We start from the raw sequence: 15,171 nt of genomic DNA, 5'->3' as shown, positions 1-15,171 counted from the left end.
CCACAACCCTTTCTAAATATGTAACTGATGTTCCTTACTAAAAATGTAATTTTGCTACCCCAATACGTTTATTGAATTGGACTGAAATAACTTTTCTTCTTCTTCTTTTCTTTGCAGATGAATACATTAAGTGCAACGTGACCACAGACAGACCATGTCAATGTTGGTAAGAAAGGGGACCATGCTTCATCGGACCTCCTCACGGAGGTCCACTGGAAGAAGAGCATCCAGAAGCTCAACTTCCTCTCAGAAGGGCCCTGGACCACCGCGAGAACCCAAAGCAGGAACATCAACAACAGGTGATGCATCAACCGCGGGGCCTAGCACCAGTGGCATCCATGGCCGAAGTCCTCGAGGAAGCATGGCGGAGACTACTTCAATACATAGCAGAGGAAGTTTGGCTGATACTCCGCAACCAGGTGAGTAGTTCAAATTCAAATATAATTCAAACAATTATTTTCGAACAATAGTATTTTTCCTCCATTTAAGCCACTTATTATTTCAGAATTTACATAACTACTCAAGACTTCATCTTTGCTACTTAGGGTTCCATGTCAGAAGGGCCTGGACAGAAAGGCCCGCGTCAAGATGGACCCAGTCAAAAGGGTCCCGAGTCAAAAGGACCCGAGTCAAAAGAGCCCCGCGACAAAAGGGGACGGGTAGAAACGGCTCCACGGCCAGAAAGCCCGAAATCAAAGGAAGAGTGAAAATCAAGCATGCACGAGAGGATAATGTCCCGTTAATAAGATAAAGTGTTTATCCAACAAAAGGAAGAATATCAGTGGTTACTAGTAACAAATAGGAAACTTGAATGGAGATCTTAATTTTGTTTGGTTGTTGTTTGTTCTGCAACAATCGCGATTGCTTAAGTCGGCTTTCCATGAAAGTTTGCTTGCAACTTCGTCTCTCTGAGTTGTCTCCCAAAAAAGCCTTATAATTTTGTTCGTATTTCACATGAAAATGTTTCATTAATAACCGTAGCACAACATTGTTTACTTTAAGGACTTGCAGTGAGAAAGTTTATGCGATGAACCGTACCTATTATTTATAAACGTTTCCAAGATGAATGCTCCATGATGACTGAAAATATTTTAGCCGTTTACAATGTCCCCGTCAACCTCAACAATCACGCTTGCCCAGAACTGATTAAAAGAAAAGAAAGAAAAATTAGAAAAAATATTTTCAGTGACAGTTAACATCAGTAGTGAATACGGCTCTTGGGAAAACATCTGAAAAATGTAAAAATGCACTTTTGGAAAGGTAGAATCAAGTGTTTCATAAGATCCTAACTAATTACTGTAAGCAAAATGCTTTGCATAATTAGTTCAATTCAGAAATAAAAGACTATAGGGGAAATAATCAGTCTGATCATAACTTTAATTTGAAAACCATCAAGTTTCTCTGCTGAACCCGTATTTATGGCCCATGTTAAATCAAAGCACTTAATCCATACTACGAGTTGTATCCACCCTTGCTTCTTCTTATATAAAATCCACCTGAACAACACTGTACTCAGAGAGGTCAAGTGATCAGTACTTTGTCAAGCTCCACTGTATATTTCAAGATTTAAAATACATTTATTCTTCTGTTTTGAGGACTACGAACGAGTGACGGTGATTTCATTTTTCAAAGTTGGCATCTCTATTTACAGCTAATATTGGCATTGAAAATAAGTAAGTGGCATGAAGTTGAAGTAAGGTTAACAGACAATTGGAGGTACCACTTCTCTACTACTGCACACTGGGCCTTCTTCTACCTTCTTTTTGGTAAATATTAATACAAAAGCAAGTGTGTTTCGTTTCACAGTGTAAAACTATAGTAGACTTCCAAACTATGGGAATTCAACACTCAAGCACATCTATAACTACAGGTTGCAATAAAGGAATAACAACAAAGATAGAAGCTGTTGCTCGGGCATTGAAATCACACTAGAAAGCCATTGCATGATACAGCTAACTGTTTTTGTTCCATGGTGATAAAGGGTGAAACCGCAATTGGTTAATTTGAACAATTTCCAGTTTGAGTAGAGAGTTAAGAGAAGAGACAAAACCTCATCTCCCTTGAGAAGTTGAATCTATTACAGAAAACCGCATCTCTCTCTCTTTACGATATCCCTTACAGTTTTTGCTCTATACAAACCAGTATTGAAACCAGAAATACGAGTTAATTTCCACCACTCTGGTTTCGGTAGAGTATTGTAAATTGTAACGATATGTTCCCTTGAGAATCTGAATTGATTGCAAGAAACCTCTTGTCACTATCTGTTCCATCCTTATTCTATGGTAATAAAGGTTCAAACAGGAAATGATTAATTTGAACCACTTCCGGTTTTATAGGTAGAGGATTAACAGAGAAAACGTCTATTCTTGGGAACCCGAATCGATTGCTAAAAATCACATCTCAATATTTATAATTTCTACTATATGGAAATCAGTTTTGAAACCAGAAGTATTAGTGAAATTCCGGTTTGCGTAGAGTGTTGCGAGCGATCACGATATGTTTCCTTGAAAGGCTGTATCGATTGTAAAACACTATTTGTCGAAACTAATTCCCGTTTCTGTTCAGTAGGTATCAATGTTGAAACCGGAAATGGTTTATTTCTACCATTTCTGACTTCAATAGAGCATTAACGCAAGAGATAGAACTTATCCTTCGGATACTGAGTCGAGTGCAAAAATCTGCTTCCCGATATCCTTACCGTTTTTGCTTTATTAAAATTAATATTCAAACCAGAGATCAAATTTCAATCACTTTAGGTTTTCGTAGAGTGTTGTGGGAAGTAACGGTATTTTCTCTTGAGACTGTGATACAATTGCAAGGAACCGCTTGTCTCTATCAATTACCCTTTCTGTTCTATGAAGATCATCATTGAAACCGGAAATCGTTGGTTTTTAAAATGTCCGGTATCAATATAGGGTTAACGGAACAGATGAAACCTGTTGTTGGGATGGTGAATCTATATCATAAAACCATTCCTCGATATCTTTTACTATTCTTTATTTATGAGAATCAGCGTTGAAACCGGAAATGGTTGATTTCTACTATTTCTGGCATGAGTGGAGGGTTAACGGAGAAGATCGAATCTATTCTTAGGGCGCTCAATGGATTTTAAAGAACACTGGCTTTTCGATATGTTTTGCCGTTATTGCTCTGTTGAAATCAGTATTGAAACCTAAAGAAGTAATAAATTTCAACAACTTCTGGTTTTGGTACAATGTTGTAGATTGAGACGGTATGTTCTCTTGAGACACTGAATTGATTTCCAAAAACAGCTTGTTCCTATCTATTAATGTTTTTGCTATATATTGTTAAGCCGGAAACAGTTAAGTTAGGCCACTTACGGTTCGAAAGGAGTGTTAGCGGAGGAAATGGAACCTGTTCTTGGGACGCTGAATAGATTAAAAACAAAACTTCTCTATACGTCTTACCGTTTTCTACCGACACTAACGCCTAGCATAGTTTGGAAATCTAACAATAATGTCTTGTACCAATTACAGCCAATAAACATTTAATTGGTCGCTGATTTGTGAAATTTCTTATGCACACATATCGTCTGAAAATCATTTATATGAATATGCACAACCGGGATCTTTAGATCACTATTTACATACTCATCTTTACCGTGACAAAATAACTGCATAATATCTAAAGACTACAAATTTAGCACGTAACTTTTGTTTGGCTACTGACAATAAAAGACAAAGTGACAAAGAATAGTCATATGGATGACTTACGATATTCAATGAGCAAAATACATGTTCGTGCTGAGAAGGGAACAGGTAGGCAATTTGAGATAGAAGGTATATTTTGTGGTATAATTGCTGTAGATCACAATCGTCGAATAAAGTCTGCACGGTCTGCTCAAAATCAGCCCGAGAACCTCAAAATTAGTTTCTGATTGTTTGGTGTTCACCCTATTTAATTTCTTTAGACAAACTGAAACAGAAATTTGGAACATTATTGTTTAAAAAAAACTGCTAGACATGAGTGAACACTTTTACCATAATCATAAGCCTTGCCGATGTAGTGATTCCCAAACGCTATTTGTTTACAGTCCATTCATTGTGACAGTTTTATATCCAGATTGCTGAACCACATCCAGGACAAATCTACAAAAACTCTAACATACAAAGGTAACCAAGAAAGTTCTGTCGCTTTCCCCCCACCATTTTCAAACATCGCTATGTCATCTAAGACGTACCTGCAAGATCAAAAATGTCACAATCAACTTCGACGATCCTGTGCTAACGTTCTGATAGGCCATGGATTCCATCGCCGTAGAACTTGGTGGGCCGTGAAGCGAAGAAGGTATCAAGTGCATTTTGCACCTCTACTACGGACTTGAACTGTCGTCCTTTAAGGTGGTTGTCCAAGGAATGGGACAGGTGATAATCGGACGGTGCAATGTCCGATGAGTATGGCGGACGCAATAGTGTTTCCCATCCAAGGCATAGAATGATGTAGTCGTTCATCCTAGCCACGTGGAGCTTAACGTCGTCCTGTAACAGATCCCTTTGGGATTCAGAAGTGCTGGCTCCAGGAATTTCAGTTTTCCTTGAACACCGCTGAACTGCTGACAGTACACAGTTGCATTGATGTTCTGACCAGCTGGTAGCAGTTCCCGATGCACGATGCTGCGAGCAGTCTACCAAACACTCCGGAGGATCTTCTGATGCAGTGCTGGTTTCGACTGTTTTGAAACCGGTTCATGGGAAACTAATCAATGATGACGGTAGCTTCGTACAGAACTCACTTCTCATCATATTGCAATACCATGTCCAGAAATGGCTCCTTCCTCAGATTGGACAGCAAAGAAACACAGGTGTCTGGTCGCATTGCCTTCTGGCCCGGAGTCAAACCATGTGGGACCCATCGACCTAACTTCTACTATTTCTCAAATTGATTGAGATGCTGCCGAATGGTGTTTTCACTCACACTGAATTGTAGTCCCAGTTCCTCACATGTCTGACCACTGTTCGCCTCAATTGATGCCTAAAGATCTTCATGTTTACAAGTGTTGTTCTTCCGGCACATGATGCGTCTTCGATTGTTTGGTCACCGTCTTATGTTTGCTAAACCATCGCTGCACTGTCCGCGTACTCACGACACCCACATCAAAGGACTGGCATATTTTCCGACCTGCTGCAGTGACGTTTGGCCCCAGTTTGAACTCGTTCAACACACACGCCCTTATGACACTCAGTGGAGGTCCCATGTTCACTCTGTCCGTACGCAAGTTTATGTTGTAACTGAACTGCCACAACGAGGTGTCATGTTGGATATGCCTATACAAACAACTAACCTTCGCCCTATCTCCATTATCATTCAACTCACAGTGTGAGGGCCAATTGAACACATACCTCCAAAAAACGACAGAACTTTCTTGATTACTTTTATAATTACCATTTACCGGTGTATTCGTTAGCTGGGGAAAAGTTTAAGGACTATTGGGCTAATATGTGGATTATTTCTCTTGCGGGACCACATTAAGATTTATTTATAACAAAAGAACCACTTGGACATCGTCTTAACAGCATTAGCTCACGGTAAACATCAGCCATATTTCGAATAAAGGTTACAAATTCTTTTCTTTTTTTGGAATCCTCCTCAGATAATCAGTATCAAAGTGACATACGCCATATAATTACGTTTGCTATTAATAATTTCCTGGTATCTCAGCCACAAAAATTATTTCAGGAAGGTATACAATGGTTGGCATAACATTAATGGATAGCGAAAAGGACTCTTTCTGTTCTTAGTTCCCCAGTAGGATGTCATTTCATTTACATTTATCGTTAAATTCGATGTCTCACAGAATCTGCGCTAAAAACAAAAAGTGTGTTAATTTCTATACAAATTTATTCACATATCAAGATCTCATTTTTCGCTCGATAGTAGACGTAACTAATGAAAATATCAGAAACGTGTACAAGGCATTTGGTTAGCGTTATTGCTTTGGAATTCAGCAATCCTTACTGAAGTTTTTCCAGTGTTTATTTATCTCCACCAGTCGAAAGCGAGGATGCCCTTGGGCCCATTTCTTTCCTATGTATATTTGCTTTGTATATTGTCTGTGGAACTCTAAAATAAATAAACAACCTTCGGGTTCTGGGTCATGAAATCATTGAAGCGTGTGCGGAATCTCTGGCACTCTGAAATCTTTTTCCCTTCGAACTCTATTTGAAACGAATCGTTCTATTGTAGGGAGTGTTTAAATTGTTTATCACGATCGAAAATGATAGATGTATTCATTTCACTACAGTTATTAAACAACATTTTTAGGATTAACCGAAATAAGATTTCCCAAAGTTAGCACTAAATTAATGTTTTCTCTTTTTGTTTTAATGAGTGTGTCTGAGCCAATAGTTCACCCTATACTGTTAGTTATGAGTCCATACAACCAAATTAATATATATAGGGTGTTTCAAAACAACATCGACAACGTTTCGGAGGTGATTCCTGACACCAAGATAATACAAAAAGGATAGAAAAACCAGGTTGCGCAAACGCTTCCTAAAATGACAATATTTAATATGGCTGTATATATATATATATATATATATATATATATATATATATATATATATACCGGGTGTCTCAAAAGTCCCTTATCACCCCTACTAAAATCCAAATGGATGTACTTTCAGCGAATTTGATGTAGTAGATGAACTTTAGGGTTAGGGGGACACTTTCTAGCGTAGGTTACGCGGACGGCCGCCATCTTGGTGCCGTCATCTTGAATTTAACTTTTTTTATTACAAGCGCTACATGGGTCATGTGATACATGTCCATAGGCTAGAATTTCACCAGAAAACCGAATCTGAAGTTAAAATGCATTTATCTTTATGTGGTAAACAGTTATCCACAATTGTAGGTGTGACTTTCGAATTACATAATGTGCACAACATGTTGTCCGTACTGGGCAATGCACGTGTTCAGACGCTTCTCCCAATTGCTACGGACACGTATTAAGGTTTCTGGGGATATTTGTTCACAGGCAGCCATGATACGTTGTTCCAGATGGAGAACATAATGAATTTTCACAGCATACTCCATAGCCTTCACATGTCTCCACAGGTAGAAGTCAAAGGGGTTAAGTCTGGCGATCGGGCAAGCCATTCAACTGGTCCACGTCGACCAATCCACGTCCCAGGGAATTGTTCATCCAGGAACTGACGCACCTGGATGCCATAATGGGGAGGTGCACCATCTTGTTGGAAGAACCTGGGGAAGGTACCATCCTCGGACATCAGAGCAGGCATTATGTTTTCCTGCAACAACGCGAGGTGTCGGTCTGCATTTAACGTTCTTGGAATGTAAAACGGACCGACGATCTTTGTTCCCCATATGCCTGTCCATACCATAGTTTTCCCTGCACCGGTCATTTTCGAGGGATCTGTCCAAGCGGGGTTGTCACGGGACCAATAGCGCATGTTTTGCCTATTGACCTCACCATTTACGTCGAAATGGGCTCCATCCGAAAAAAGTATCTGCATAGCGAACTGCAGATTTACCCTCAATTGCTCAATAGCCCACTCGCAAAACTAGACGCGACAATCGGGATCGTCCTCCGACAAATGTTGCTGCAATTGCATCTTATATGGATGCCACTTATACCTTTGGTGCACTGAACTGTGACTCACGGCACACTGCATTGGTAAACGACGTGTGCTTCGCTGCGGTGACTTCGAGAAGGAGGCCAGCACGGCAGTATCTGTTTCTTCGTCCGCGGCTGCCCTTGGCCGTCCACTACGGGGTCTATCCACAACTGTTCCCGTTTCCTCGAATTTGGTCAATAACCGTGCCACTGCAACATGCGATACAGGTGCTCGTTGTGGATGACGCGCATTGAAATCAGCAGCCACTGCGCGGGCACTTCACCTGCCCCATACTTTGATGATCTGGTTGCGTTCGTCCCTCGTTAACGGCATGATTCACAACCTGCAACACAAAAGGAACGCAGTCAAATTCACAACTTCAATTGTGGATAACTGTTTACCACGTAAAGATAAATGCATTTTGACTTCAGATTCGGTTTTCTGGTGAAATCCTAGCCTGTGGTCATGTATCATTTGACCCACGTAGCGTTTGTAATAAAAAATTAAATTCAAGATGGCGGCACCAAGATGGCGGCCGTCCGCGTAACCTACGCCATAAAGTGTCCCCCTAACCCTCAAGTTCACCTACCACATCAAATTCGCTGAAAGTACATCCATTTGGATTTTAATAGGGGTGGTAAGGGACTTTTGAGACACACATGTATATGTTACTATGTGAATGAAGTTATTGTTTGAAATGAGGGCTGGTCATCGACGTGTTAGCGTAAAAGACAGTAACTCCATTTACTTATGTTGTGGGTCAAGGTAAATGGTAACGTTACATTTTCATTTAACATTGGGCACATAAAGACTGTACAGCCCAAATGGTTCGTCCGATTTAAAAAATTCCTTTACTTTAGATTGAAAACATATTTGGAAATGGATTTTCCTCTTACATTTTGTTGGAACTCTGATAACAACAGAGTTACCCTATGTTAGGGGACTTTTGAGACACCCTGTGTATATATATATAGGGTGTTAATGAACTATACCGACAAACTGTAAAAGCTGATTCCTCGCGTCAAAATAAGGGGAAAAGTTCATATGAACTTATAGCGAAAAATGCATAGTTTCAGAGCTAGGGCTGTCCAAATTCGCGAAGAAAACTAAACTTCAATAGGCCCTATTTCAAATTCCAGGAACTGCGGTGGTGGTTCTTATCAGCGTAAAGTGCATATTTCATCAATTGTCAATAGGTATGGAGGGTATTCCCTACAGGGTGTAATTCTCAGATATGTTTTCAATAGAGTTTTCAGATATACCCTGACTTCAAGAAGGGTCCAAAGTAGGCAGGAGGTAAACCTTGACAAAAATGGACATTCAATGCTTCGGAGGGAAGGTGGAAGTGTTAGAAACCGGCAGCTTCATGTTTCATTGTGTTCGGAATAACGTTTGGGGAAATGTATTTCGTCACGGTATATTTCACATTTTCCTCACTTATAAACGTGAAAGAAAACATCGCACCATGCGTTTTCTCCAGTACGAGAAACCGTGCTGCTGACGATTCTTAACACTTCTGGTATCGTGCCAAAGGATTCCGTGTTCATTGCTATCAAGGCTCATCGTTTGCCTACTTTGGACCAATCATAATGTCAGAGCATATCTCAAAATTCGGTTGATGGCATGTCTGGGAATTCCACCCTGCAGGGAATAATCTGTACACCCATTGAACATTAATAAAATATGCGTTTTTGGATTGACTTCCTTTACGCTGATAAAGACTAGCGTCCACAGTCTCTCGTATTCGAAATAGGGCCTGTTGAAATTTGGCTTCTTCCGATTTTGAACAGCCCTACCTCTGAAACTATGCACTTTTCGCCATAGGTCATTATGAACTTTTTCTCTTACTTTGATGTGAGGAATCACCTTTTAAAGTTTGTCGGTATAGTTCATTAACATCCGTTATATAGTATTGTGCGTATGTGTAACTAATAGTACAGTAATACATTAATTATATCGGTGAAGAATCTTATCTCCCTCCTAGCAAAACCTGAAATGACGCTCTTGACTAGGCATCTTAAGACAATTAAAGAAAACCAGAATTTCAAAGTTGTTTAATTAAAGATATTTAATACTGTGCCATTTTTGTTTTTAGCCTATCGATTTATATGAAGATGTATGATTGTTCAATGGCGTCTCTATCATGTAAAATTTGGGGGGGGGGTGGCATCAAAGAAAGTGACTTAAATGGTACTACTTAGCCCATCCTGTTTATTAACTTCGATTCCATTTGTTACCTTTCTGCTTACCTTCACGGACCCCCTAAGGTATATCAAGAACTCGATTACAATCGTTTCACAGCCTGAATATTATATTCCAAATAAATATAATTATTATTATTTATATGATATACTGTCGTTCGTAAATAAATTAAATTAGAATAAAATATTGAGTATTTTATACTTCAAAATATTGGCGGGACGCGTGCTTGTCTTTTCTTCGAAATGAACAGGATTTTTTTTTATTTTAGTGATATTTTTGAAATATATTTAAATGTCTGTTGTTTTATGAAAATTAAGTTTTCTGATGTATAATTGTAATACGTATTTATAAAACAATTTTAACTTAAATAATATTAAATAAGCTCTCTCGTGGCTAAGCGGTTGGAATAAGTGCCTTTGGCATGGGAAACCCGGATTTGATTCCCAGCGGGAGCTCATGTGATTCGGATTTCACCTTAAGCTGTAGGTTGACGTCTCATTTAAGCTTCGCTACTTAAGGGATGCTAAACTCAAAATCAAATCAAGTACAGTAAAACCTGTATTTAGCGAAATCGAACATTACTCACAAAACTTTCCGTTAAACATAGGTTTCCAGTTAACGAAGGTAGATCTATTTAAAAAATGCATGCATATAATATACATGCTGAAATAAAATTAATTATATACAGTACCTTAGTCAATTTACAGTTTCTATACGAATGAACACACGCAAACTTACAGAAAAAGTATCGTATACGCGTGGCGTAAGCTCTAAACTGCGATAAATAAAGCCATGTGAAACTAAATCTCGCTGATTTGCTGTTGTCCTACTGACGCTTGTACTCCTCCGCAAAATAGTTCATGTGATTGCATTATTACTTTTACTATGAAGCTTCATATAAAACTGCTATATTATTATAAATTACAAAAATATAATACAGATTATCTAATAATACTGCAATCGAGCGTGGCTAATGAGACAATAGAAATAAACTCTAAGCATGCCCAGTAATTATGGCGCCAACTCAACTGTGGACGGGTGTTCTGCTTTTAAAGTCTGAAAGATGACTGGCATGAATCCCGGTTCAGCGAGGGTTGTGGTGAAACACCAACAAGGCAAACCTTTACTCACTACTGTAAACAACAATTGTTTACGAGCGAAATTCAAATACTTTTTTCTTAATCTTTCGAGTTTCTTTTCTGCTGCTGCTGTAAGTATCTGGACAACACGAGACAGTATTGTCAAAATGCACGTGCACAATTTGCTCCTCCCCGTGGGATGTGGGAGTGATACATTACTAGCCAATCGTATTTGTGACAAGCGGAAGGATACAAATATTTTGTTTACCAGAGTTTAGAGCTTACGCTGAACAATGTTTAGAAGAATTTTCTGTACACATTACTGCATTACTTTTCGACATTCCACAAACACTTTATCCTGAAAGAAAAAACATATCAAGCATATCAGTGACATTTCGACATAAGGCAAATTTTTACAGTTCCTTTAAACTTTTAACTACGTTTTGATAAGTCTTTAGCCTATTTCTTCCAACTGAATACCGTATTCCTTCTCTTCTCTTTCCAAAATTTCCGTATAATTGCTAATTAAGGCACCTATAACTACTAAGTCTGTTTCGATTTGAACATCACTGCCTATTTGGCTGACAACGTTAGAAAGTTTATTTCATATTCCGTTCTCCGCATAGTTTTCGTTTACGGCTCTACTCCTTAAAATTCAAGAGACTGAGAAATGTTTCTGTTTAAGACAAGTTTCCGTTTCATAAAGAATCCATTGAAGGCAGATTTTACTGTAATATGAAATTTACGTGTAATACAAATGTATTTTGACAAACGAAAGAAATTTAACTATTCCTGAAAAAGAAATTAGCAAAATCGAGTCATTAAAATTCGTATTCACTTCAAAGAAAACAGAAAATACTTCTCCATATAAATAAATGGAATAAAAGAACTAATATAGCAAAATACTCAACACCCTTAAATTCTATTTTAAGTAATTACTTTACTTAGAGAATTTCAGAGGGGAAAAAGTCGAATTTAGTCGGGATTTTTCATTTCCTGCTGTTTGCTTAATTTACCATGTCTCCCTTCAGCCGAACAGTATGTTGTTATCATTAATCGTACATGAGATATGTGAGAAGTGTTCCAAAACTCGTATTTACACACAGGTCACAAGAGGCCAGGGTCAAGGGCGGCAAATTTCAAGGGGCACCATATTAAAAATCGAGATTGAAGTACGGTATATGGGAGAGAAAAAGGCTCACCACATTAGACTGTGTTGTATTTTCTGTAGTTATACTAGTGGGTCTATTTAATAGTTTTAATGATGTTTTTTCTTTTATTTTATATCCTACAGAAACACTGTAGTGTTTGGGATTTTGTCATTTTTTGTTGTTGTTTTTGGTTACTCATAACTGACTATAAACAAATAAAGGGAAACTCAGTCTTCTTGGCTTTAGAGGTGTAAAATAACTAAATATGGGGCTGAGTTTTTCACTTTTGTTTTCAAAGTATAAGTAAATAATTACAACTCATGCATTTCATTTGATAAATATCTTATCAATGTACAATCCTGTGAGAATTTATCGGAACAAAGTTATTTTTTTATAGTTTTCTTTTTTATATAGTTTTTTTTTATTTTCACAATGGTAGGAAGCAGTGTATTTCACGAAGTTTTTTTTTATCCTCCGGAGTTTTGTTTACATTGTTTGCTCAGTTCTTGATTGTACTTTGAATGAGCATTGTAGTAGATGATTGTGTTTTTCTTCTCTCCCAGTTGTAAGTTGATCAGTGAATACGACTTCCAGGAAACAGTGCGATTATGGCGTTAACGGAAAACTTCCATGACGCAAAAACAATCACTGCAAAATTCTCTGTTGACGTAGCCACAATAAATCGCATAATTAAACAGTACAAACAGACTGAATCCATTTTAACCAATTATAATGGGAGATATTGGATGAAGAAGTCATCGCCTCGTGATGGGCGACTTCTCAGAAAACTGGGCTGAACCAAAACCAACCATAGCATCAGTGGATTTGACACGGGTTGGGGACAAAGGGAGTGAATTTGGATGTGTCCAATGTACACTGCAGGCTTATTGCAGTTGGCAGGAAAGCCAGAATGTCTCAGAAGAAGCATCTGCTCACAGCCAAAATGCGCAACAACATCTCGATTGAGCCCGTTCTATCAAAAGTTGAATATAGGGAATTGGAAAAGGATCGTATTATCTGATGAAACCCACTTTGAAGACCATGGACTAAGGGTTCAGTGTGTACGCCAATCGTCCAACGAATCAATAACATCAACACATTTATAACAAACAGTGAAACATCCTGAGAAGAATGTTTTGGAATTGTCTCACTTATGAAGGACCGGGACTTTTAGTGTCACTTTACGGAAGTATGAACGGGGACTAATAAACATCGACAAGGAAGGACTAATAAACATGTAAGGAAGCTTTTACGTATCGAAACGTGGCATCTTGACTGTCGGGATCGTAGTGAGAGGTCCAACAAACGTGTGGTGGGACAGCTATGCCAAATTTGTTTGAAATGAAACACATGTTTCTGAAGATAGTAAATGGTAACAATAAGGGCGTTAAAGGATTAGATGGTAGAGCAAAGGAATAGCAACTAATTTTGAACAGTCTCACTCTAGTTCGATGTAACTCCAATCTCCTCCCTCTTACTCATAGGTGAAGTCAGGCACTGTCTTCTAAAGTTCCAGAGACTTTCTGGTAGGGGCATCTCGTTGATTTCCATAGTTGAAGACTTGTCCGTCAATCGACCATGGCATCGAATGACGAACCGATGGCTGAACGGCCAAAATGAGTAACGGGTGACAGAAGACCAGATGACCAAGATCGTGCTCTCTCACTTGCTTTTGATCCGACTGTCCTTTTGACGGCATGAGTGAAAGATGGAGGTGACACCCTTGGCTCACATGAACATGGTCAATTACCTAAAAGTGACATTGACAAAGTCCGTGTTTCTACTTGTCGTCGACTCAACTCAAAGCTGTTAAACTTCCTCCTGAGCTGGCTAATTGGCAGGTAAACGCATTAAAAGAAGACTGATTAGAATTAAAGCACCTACTTCTATGTTCATCACTTCCTTGTTGTAACATCGAAAAGCAAGTGAATGAACTAAGCGGACTATGTTTTGTAATAGCATGACTTGAGGGCCAATAAGACGAAACCAATTGAGAAATCAATTGATCTAAACAAAACAAACTAAAAGCGTCGCGTGTGAGACTGTCAAGGGGTAAAGGTGCTAAAGGTTGCTACCACTATTTATTAAAATTTGTTACAAGTACAAAGACTTCCTCATTAACTGCAAAGCAATAAGTGATTATTCTTTGAATGTAAAGTCAGCTAGCGACGTAAAACAGAAGATCAATGTTAACAACCATGAGGCAGCGGACTCTTCAAAGGCTGGTTGGCTTTCCATTGATGCATGATTAAATTTGCACATGAATAAATATGTCCTGGATCGGCCCTTAATTCATATCTAGTAACAGTATACTACAGAAGTTACCAAATTGTGATGGGGTATTCCAGCTAGATTTAGCTTCTTGTCATTCTTCGAAAAAGATAAGATAATTTATGCGTGAAAACAATACGAGTGTGCTGGAGTGGTCAAGTAACTAGCCAGACATTAACCCAATCGAGAATTAGGAGGCTATTTGCAAAAGAAGAATGGAATAACTGAATAGTCCTACAAAGAAAGCCATATTTGTACGTAAACAGCTATGAGCTATGTGATTGAGATTTGTGGCATCTACGTTAAATCATGTAGTTCAACTAATTAAACAGAAAGGAGGACATATTAACTATTAGAGATCATTAATTTCATGTAATAAATGTATCAGATAAATAAGTATAACATTGTATCTGAAAAAAATATACGAATAAAATAAAGAAAATAATCCTTGTTACGATTGAAAAATTGACAAAAATAATCCTTGTTACGATTAATTTGCTCGAGACTTTACAACTACTTGTAATTTCTATTGCAAAATTAGGTTCTTGTACTGATCCTTATTTTAAGTTGATGAAACACGGTAAATTTTAATATAGAGTGGGGGAAAACATACTAAAACATTTCTTCTGTGAGTTCTCTGAAGGACTCCTGTCTCTTCTGATCGATAATAAGCATTCTGTTGTTTCTTTCAGCAAAATTCGATTCATACACTTTTTTTTCTTTTTTTTTTATGAAATGTAGGAACATGTTGAACATTTTCTGAACGTTTCAATGTAACAGTTCAATAGGACATGATGTTTTAGGTCTGACAAGCCATGTAACTAACAATAACAAATCTCTTTTAGGGAAGGCATGGTTTTTTTTTAGAGA

The 15,171-nt window shown here is 38.2% G+C and overlaps 1 protein-coding gene and 1 long non-coding RNA gene across 2 annotated transcripts in view; one reads left to right on the top strand and one right to left on the bottom strand.

Annotated features, from left to right (window-relative positions):
- Window positions 1–15,171, top strand: part of LOC145680996 (uncharacterized) — a 1,339,336-nt gene that overhangs the window by 1,099,754 nt on the left and 224,411 nt on the right. Inside the window, exon 6 of the mRNA XM_081752259.1 lies at window positions 118–419. Coding sequence (XP_081608385.1) covers window positions 155–419 — 265 coding nt within the window. The 5' untranslated portion in view covers window positions 118–154. The remainder of the gene's footprint in view (window positions 1–117; window positions 420–15,171) is intronic.
- The window catches only part of LOC145680997 (uncharacterized), a 597,524-nt gene that overhangs the window by 402,599 nt on the left and 179,754 nt on the right, over window positions 1–15,171 (bottom strand). The gene's annotated exons all lie outside the window — the stretch shown is intronic.

This window comes from Thermobia domestica, chromosome 3 (assembly GCF_964235325.1).
Source record: "Thermobia domestica chromosome 3, izTheDome1.hap1.1, whole genome shotgun sequence".
NCBI classification, from domain to species: Eukaryota; Metazoa; Arthropoda; class Insecta; order Zygentoma; family Lepismatidae; genus Thermobia; species Thermobia domestica.
The sequence above is the reverse complement of the archived record's forward strand: the minus strand, read 5'-3'. Positions and strand labels throughout refer to the sequence as shown.